The 8,187-nt window shown below is 44.8% G+C and overlaps 1 protein-coding gene across 1 annotated transcript; it reads left to right on the top strand.

Annotated features, from left to right (window-relative positions):
- The first annotated feature begins 513 nt into the window (after positions 1-513).
- On the top strand, positions 514-7,975 carry Fate1 (fetal and adult testis expressed 1). The gene is made up of 5 exons (XM_046453476.2): positions 514-832; positions 1,861-1,988; positions 6,142-6,248; positions 6,563-6,641; positions 7,464-7,975. The coding sequence occupies exons 1-5, from the start codon at positions 727-729 to the stop codon at positions 7,593-7,595; spliced, it is 552 nt and encodes a 183-aa protein (XP_046309432.1). The 5' UTR covers positions 514-726; the 3' UTR covers positions 7,596-7,975.
- Positions 7,976-8,187: the final 212 nt, after the last annotated feature.

Genomic DNA, 8,187 nt, shown 5'->3' with positions numbered 1-8,187 from the left:
TGGTGTAATCTACTTGTAGGGAAACTGAGAGAGAATTGAGACTTAAACCAAGATTGCAGGGCCTAGGCTCCTGTGGCTACAGTAGTCCCCCCCCCCCCTCTTTTTTTGCCCTTGGATCTCATAGTTCCTGACCAGGCTAACTCAAATCAGGACAAGGGCATCTCCCTTGCCCAGGAACTTCAGACTGGGGCGGGGGGGGGGGGGGGGGGGGCGGGGCGGGCAGGACGTGGTGTGTTCTACAGAGAATCCCTTCTGATGGAGTGATGTGGCTTGGATTATTGGCCAGAGCTGGACTGACAGAAGCCATGATACACTTGGGACTTCACCCTGCTTTGGCCACTGACTGACTGTCAGATCCTGTGCCAGTCTCTGCCTCTTTTTAGAAATGATGGAGTTTGAACCCCAGTAGTTCCCCAACCAGCCAAATCAAAGGTTGTTGAACCAGAGCAGTTCTCATAAGCAAAGGCCCTGAGCTGTGTCTCTTCCCCTAAATTGCTTACAAAGTAGCAACAAAGAAGGACATAGCAGAGTCAACAAGGTACAGTAGGAACATAAAGTGCCTAGTCCAAGGTCTGAACCCAGGAAGGAAGTCTGGCTCCAACCGCCTTGTCAGGGTATATCTTCCTCGAGCTCTCACCCCTCGAAGAGGTGATTCTCCAGGCGCTTCCTCTGTGCTCTGAACCCTGTGAATCTTTAGTCATAGCTTCAAGTGAGTAACTGGTGGTAATGGCAGGAGGGCCCCCTAGCATGAAGGAGGAGATAGAAACGTGCATAGCTGAAGAAGTGGGGCCTGGAAGCTATGGGAAAACTCAAGAGCAACTGGTGATAGCAGGTGAGGATACTTTAAAATGTCCCCTAGCATATATAGACCATGTAGGCATTCATCTACACTTGTGCTCGTTTGTGTTGGAGAAGGTACATGTGCCTCTGGGTGTGCTTTTGTGCATATATGTGTGTGTGTTTGCATGCATGCATACTTAGATGTTGTGTCTGGGTTTTGGAGTGTTTGTGTTGGTTACAGGGAACTGTGAGGAAAGTGATAAATAGATGATGATATAAGTCTTTTGTAGCCCAAGAGAGAGGAGGGTGAAACAACATGTATGGTTTCTCTGACTCCTTCCATCTTAGGCACCCCTGTGTCTATTGCAAAATATTTGGAGGGATTAATTTTTTTAATAAATCTATTAATTCTGTCTCTGAATCTTCTCTTGTCTTTTAGTCAAATCCAAATCATGCAATGTACAAGATGCATTCAGGGCCTCTTTAACATATTCTCTGCTCAGGCAATGTTTGTCCAGTGCGCAAGTTCCCCCCAACCCCCCGACCCTGCAGTTGTGTTGCTGTTTCTCCTCACAGCCTCTGTGCTCCCTGTTCCCTTGGTCTGCTCTTTTCCTCAGTTCTCAATTCCCCATGTTTGGTTCTTTTCAGATCTGTTTCCAGTCTCTGTATCAGTGCTGACTCCTACTTTTCTAGAACTTGCCTTTTCTTTCCACCATGTAACCTGTTTTGTCATTTATGGAGCCATCATTTCTCTGAATTTGTGCTGATGGGTTGTTTTTTGTTGTGTACTTCCCACTCGCTCTTATACACAAGCAGATGGTTCATTGATGTCTGGGATCTTGCGTCTTGCTCTTTGCTTACTCTGTCTAGTAACCTAGGCCAGAACTTGGCCTTCAGTATATCATTATTGAACTTTTGAACAGATGAATAAACAGGTCTGGGATCAGTAGTGGTGAATGGGTCTTGAGTGAATCTTAAGAACTTTGGGGGCACTGTCTTCTTTCTGGTATGTCTTAACACCCAGGAAGCCCCGGTATAACTTCTATGGGTGTTCTTGAAGGTCTCTGTTCTTCTCTCTAGAAATGATGGAGCATGGATCCTGGTCACTAGGTGCTCCCCAGAGGCAACAGAAGTTGGAACCAAAGGCTTCTGGTTCTTCTGCAAGCCAAACAGTTTGGACTATGGGTGCTACCTGGCCCAAAAAATTGGTACTGTCTGGGATCTTGGACACATGGTGACTGGGTTGGGGTTTTCAGTACTGGTTATGGAGGCTTCTGCCTGACCATGGTAAATAAAAAAGGGCTAAAAGTTGGCCCTCCATATCCACAGATCCTGCATCTGTGGATTTAACCAACAATGGATGGAAAATATTTGGAGAAAAAGGCATCTGTACTGAACACAAAGGCTTTTTTGTCATTATTCCCTAAACAATACAAGGACTATTTACACAGCATTTAGATTGTATTTGGTTTTAGAAATTATGTGGAGATGATTCAAATTATGCAGGATAATGTACATAGGATTTATGTAATTACATCATTTTATATACGGGGCTTGAGCACCCACTGATTTTGGTATCCATGGAGGAAGGGGAGTCCTGGCATTTTCACTGTGGGTGAGGGAAAGTTTTAGAAAAATGGTTGCTATACAGTAGCAAGAGTTACTAGAAAAAAGGCAATCAGGTTGAAGGAAAGGGAGAACTGATTGTTACAAAGAATCAAGTTTTGCCTTCAGTTTTCTAAGCTATATTCACCTTGGGTGAGGAAGTTTAGAAAAAATGGTTTTGTTACAGTGTTGCAAACATTACTGGGAAAAGACAACAAGGTTGGAGAGGGAGTGAAAACTGACTGTTCTAGGGCATTTCTGAGTCTTGGAATTCTGTAGCCAATCTTTTCACATACACTGTGGGGTGACAGAATATTCTAGAAAAATGGCAGCTACATTGTTGCAAAAAAAGGCAGCCATTTTTCAGAGGAAGGAGCCATGACTGTTATAGGATATAGCTATAGGATTGGTTAAGTTTGTAACCAATCCTGTCAGCTGTATTTGAATGAGTGAGGGAATGCTTTCAAAAAGTGTAAGTGGTTATACTTTAATAAAAGTTACTGAGGGGGCTGGGGTTGTGGCTAAGTGGTAGAGCACTTGCCTGGCATGTGTGAGGCCCTGGGTTTGATCCTCAGCATCACATAGAAATAAATAAATAAAATAAAGGTCCAACAAAAACTAAAAAATACATTTAAAAAAGTTACTGAGAGAAGGCATCAAGTTTGCAAAGAGGGAGATCTGGTTTCTAGGTAAAGGATTACAAGGCTGAAATGGTTCAAGCTCTGGTGAATAACAAGAAAAGGGCCTTCCAGGTCAGTGATAAATATTAAATTGGCGTTCTGGGTCTAAAAACTGAAGCCAAATTAAGTTGCTCCAGGAATCCAGGCTTTAGGAAGCCACTCATGATACTGAGACTGAGGGGGATATAATAGCAGGATTAGTGAACATTTAGCCATAGGGCTAGAGGAGGGCAATGCTTAAGAATTAGAAATGCAATTTAGAAGTCTAGAATTAAGAACTGTAATTTATTAATACTATTCATTCACTCATTTGCTTACTTTAGAATATGATGATTAATAGAATGGTTGGTGCCTCTGGGAAAACCCCAATATGCAAGTTAAAAAAAATTAATAATACTATCCTGCTGATTTGGGGAGGAAAGTAGTGTTCCTTAAAAACATAAGGAACATGTTTAAGAAACATAAGGAAAATAAGAATAACAATTTTTGACATAATTAACAAGGAAGTTGGCATGTGTTTCAATTAATAGAATTTCCTAGTTTTAATCATATATATACACACACACATATATGTTATATATATCTATATATATATATATATATGTTATATATATATATACATATATATATATATTATATATCTTTTAAAAAAATTTTAGTTCTAGATGAACACACAATATCTTTATTTTTATGTGATGCTAAGAATTGATTCCAGTGCCTCACACATGTGAGGCAAATACTTTTTTACTGAGCTACAGCCCTAACCCATATATATCTATATATTTATATCTATCTATTTCTCTCTATATATATCTTATATTTTATAATGTATACCCAAAAAGTAGTTCTAAAATTAAAAATAAAAAACAAGAGGCTGGGGTTGTGGCTCAGTGGTAAAACACTTGCCAAACATGTGAGAGGCACTGGGTTTGATCTTCAGCACCACATAAAAAAAATAAAATAAAGATAGTGTATCCAACTACAACTAAAAAAATTTTAAAAACCCAACAATACAGGGGCTTGGGCTGTGTAGCTTAGTTGTAGAGTGCTCATCTAGCACATGTGAGGCCCGGGGTTTGATACTCAGCACCACATAAAAAATAAATAATAAAGATTTTGTGTCCATCTACAACCAAAAAAACTATTTTTTAAAAACAAACAAACAAAAAATACAAATAACTTTTAGAACAGTTATACCCATCACATGAAGTGGTCGCAATACAAGGTATCAAACAGAAGGTATTGTTAAATTAATTGCTATTATATTGATGTATTGATAAACTACATTGCCTCAAACAGAACATCTGGCCACCGATTACTCATATTTAGTTTGCCTTCAAATTCCTCAAAATTTTCTTTTTGTCTTCCTGATTCCACTCTATAGGAAAATCACAGGGGTAGTCTGGAGATTCTTTAAGAAGATGACTGTAAGCAAATCTACTTTGTAGTCCTGGGGTTTCTCTCACACTCAGTGTCATTTTCATGCTATTTTGAAGTTTCTTAAGAAGATCAAATATTATTAATATAAACAACTGCTCACAAGAAGTCACTGCAGTATCTGTGCACTCCTTTCGAAAAAAATACATTTTGAATTATTGCAACTAATGGAACCTAGTAGAAAAGCTCCTAAGGAAGTTCTTTTCATGGAAATGGCCTCACTTTCATTTTAATGTTGTTACCTAAGAGCACATCTTTCCAAGGTGATAGGTGAGCTGCAGTTGTCTGTTCATTTCTAAGAATGAGGCCAACAGAAGTGCTAGCCCAGACCTTGACACAGCTGGCTGAGGCCTGCCAAGTGGTAGGTTGTACTGCAGCAGGGCAAGTGCCAAGACAAAGAGAGTTTTATTCTGTGGCACTGACACCCCAGGCTTCCTGTTCATTGGGTTCAGGTTTTGGCTTGGGGATGAGTGTCTGGCTGCCAGCCAGGTGGAGAGAGAAGGGTAGATGACTGTTTCATACACAGAACTTTAGTTAATGTTCCTGTTTTCCACCTCTGTTCTTGAGACACCCCCCACCAGTTGTCCTGCAGCCTCCAGGCCTGGGTTCTGCTAGCCGGGCCTCTCCAGTTGGCAGCGCCCCATCTGTTTCCCATCCACGCCCAGGACTGCTTGTCTGCTGGTTTTCTCCGTGGGCACTTTCTGCATTCAAAGTTTTGTTAAGCTCTTTCATTTCCTGTTGTCATCTTTCTTATGGGATTGTACTGTTTTACTGCTTTCACTGTTGCTTAGTGAAGTCTTAAGAGGAAGCAGTATGAGAGGCATATAGTATAATGGCTAAGAACACAATCTCTGGAGAACAATGTCCTAGGCTCAGATTATTGCTGTATTACTTACTAGTTGTGTGACTTGGGCAACTTGCTTAATCTCTCTGTGATTCAGTTTCTTCATCTTTCAAAATAAAATAATAATACCTGTTTCATGAGGTTGTGATGAGGATGCAATGACTTGCTATTGGTAAGAGTTTAGAAGGTGGCAGGGTCCCTAGCAGGCAGAAAAAGTGTGGAAACCTACAGCTTTGATTGAGCCCAGGGCAAGCCTGCCACCAAAAGCCACATTCTGCTTCTTCACCCCACAATGCTCTTCAAAGCCATCAGATAACCTTGACCTCAAACATGCACTTGGGGACTCATTAGCAGATGGATGAAAACGAAAGTTCCAGGAATGGCTGGCCTCACTTAGGGAGGGAATCTGTGGCTTCCCAGTAGCCAGAGTGCTGGCTTTAGCTCACTTTCTTCCCATGTGTCCTTGAGAGTGAAGGCATCTTGCCAGGCCTCAGTTCACGTTCTCCTTCAGTAAGTTGTTTGGATTCTCAAGTAATGTTTGCCTATAGAAGTTCTGGTAGAGGACACGTCACTGTTCTTCCCTCACCACAGCCTTCAAGGCCACGGCTTCTGAGGAACATGGTGCAGATACGGGTGCCCAGGCTTTCTCAGTAGTCTAAAGTGGCTTGCCCTTGATTCCAGAGGGTCAGGCACCACATGACCCACTTGGGATACACCATCAGATCTTGGCAAAGTGTGGGGAAGCTGCTTAGGTGGAACAAGCAGATGACTTGGAGTGACCCTTCTTTCTTGTAGGGGCACCAGCTGCAGAAGCCCAGAATGTCACGAGAGACAGTGCATGGCAGTGCCCATCCCCAAGAGTATCCAGGCAGCTTGCAAGGCATGAGGCTCCATTATGAACGGTAAGAGCTGCACCTTGAGTGCTCCAGGCAAGGACCAGTATGGGCAGAGAGCCTAGTGAGCAGCCTGGCCAGGAAGGAGTGTGGTTGCTTGAAATATTGGGGTTCAGTTGCCTCCTGGCCTTTGGAAACCTACATTCATTCTTTGGCAGCCTTGACTAGGCTGACTTCCAGCCTTAGGGCCCTCTTTACCACAGGCTGGTACAGTCACTATTCAAGAAGTTCCTGGCCTGCTTCCTCTCTTGGATTTCCTCTCTGCTAGGGCCTCCTTTGTGCCATCAGAAACTCTGACTCTCTGTGTTTTGCTTTTCCCTCAGCAACTCAGATGCAGGTATGGCGGCAGAGATTGGCCTGGAAGAGCTCAATGGACTGGAGATGGAAATCATGAGAAGACAAGTGAGCTTTTGCCCTACCAGACCCATATGGCAGGTGCAGGTGGCAACATGGTGCCTGGAGGTAGAGAGCTATAAGCAAAGCCACACCTTTGATTTTGCATAGCCCTTAAAATCATCTTCACCTATAGCACCTTGAGGTGAGGTGAAGCTGGACTCTCTTCTTTTCCTCCAAGGCCCACTGCCTCTTGTGTTCCAGCTTGATGCTTACCCTTGAAACTAAGCTCTGTCTCTGAGCTGTGGCAAGGGAATCAGGGAAGAGGAAAGGGGGAGCAGCAGGAAACGGAAGCATGTCAGAGCAATGCCAGACAGTGGTGCTGAGAGGCCAGCAGAGGTGTAGCCTCAGCTGCAAACCAAGCTCAGGTTTTGTTAGAAAGGAGTCCCAGGAGTGGGAGAAGGAGGTTGGATGAGCACTTGTCCTGGTGGCCTTCTCAGGCCCTGAGGTCCTTTCTCTGGTTCTGTGACTGCAGCCACACATGCCCACCCCAGGAGGAAAAGCCACTTTCTTCCTGAGCTCACCCTGCTATAGTGGGGCAGGCCGGCCTCTTGCAGAGAACTGGAGTGAACACACGCACACATACACACACACAGAGAGAGAGAGAGAGAGAGAGAGAGAGAGAGAGAGAGAGAGAGAGAAGGAAGCTGGCCCTGGGTCCTGCTAGGTCATGCCAGGCTGGCTGCTTCTCACCCAGGGGTACTTGGGCCTGCTAAAGGGTAGCAAAACTACTTCTTGTTTTAACTTCACACTCCCCTCTGCCCCCACTGGCATGCCTCTGGCTTTCTGGAAGAGTCTTGCTCACCAGCTCTGCTTTTGGTCCCTCTATAGCTGCACATGATCACTGGACGCCTGCGTGCCCTCGAGGACCAGGGTGCCACCTGGCGGCACAGGGAGGCTGTGTTCTTCACCATGCTGGTGTCTGCCTGCATCGCCAACCTGTGGCTATGGATGCGCCAGTGATGCTTCACAGGCACTTCAGCACAGCCAGAGCCTCTGCTCCCTCCCCTCGTCCCTTTTCTCCCAGAGCTGCCTTGTCCTAGCCTCCTTCTAGCCTCTAGGTAGGATCAGGGAGGTTCTAGCTGCTGGAAGCTGGAGGAAGTCTGCATGAGCTGAGATGTGCCGTCTTGGAGGGAGAGGAGAGAGTGACATCCGCCCCTCCAGCAGCACCAGTGGCAGGCACTGCCTGCTTGCTTGTGAGGGCTCCCTGGGCCTTGCCTCCGTGGCTCCAGCTTCCTGCCTGCTCTGTTCCAACCTCTGTGGCAAGGTTTGCTTCAGCTTTCTCCCCTGTTCTTCCATTAGTGTGCAGGGCTCCACACAAAGAACATGCTCAATAAAATTCTAATGGCAACAGCAAAACCTGGTGCTTGAGGTTCTTATATACATGACTCATTTGCGCCAGTAGTGGGAAGGTACACTGGGTAAAAATCCCTCTAGTGAAAGGCCCTGTGGCTGGAACTTGGCTGCTGACAATGTCCCAGGGACCCTGTTGCCCTCCTCCCCTTTCCCTTCCCAGCCCTCAGTGTCCCCAGCCCAGCAGAGGGTTTCTTTAATG

This window comes from Marmota monax, unplaced genomic scaffold (genome assembly GCF_021218885.2).
Source record: "Marmota monax isolate L192 unplaced genomic scaffold, Marmota_monax_Labrador192_F-V1.1 WCK01_AAM20220418_F8-fsc00142, whole genome shotgun sequence".
In the NCBI taxonomy this organism is placed as follows: Eukaryota; Metazoa; Chordata; class Mammalia; order Rodentia; family Sciuridae; genus Marmota; species Marmota monax.
Note: the sequence above shows the minus strand (reverse complement) of the source record. Positions and strands in the feature narration are given on the sequence as shown.

Coding starts and splice junctions, on each gene's coding strand:
- Fate1 (XM_046453476.2), top strand. CDS start 727: ATGGCAGGAGGGCCCCCTAGCATGAAGGAGGAGATAGAAACGTGCATA. Junction 6,249..6,562: donor ATGAGGCTCCATTATGAACG/GTAAGAGCTGCA, acceptor CTTTTCCCTCAG/CAACTCAGATGCAGGTATGG. Junction 6,642..7,463: donor TGGAAATCATGAGAAGACAA/GTGAGCTTTTGC, acceptor GTCCCTCTATAG/CTGCACATGATCACTGGACG.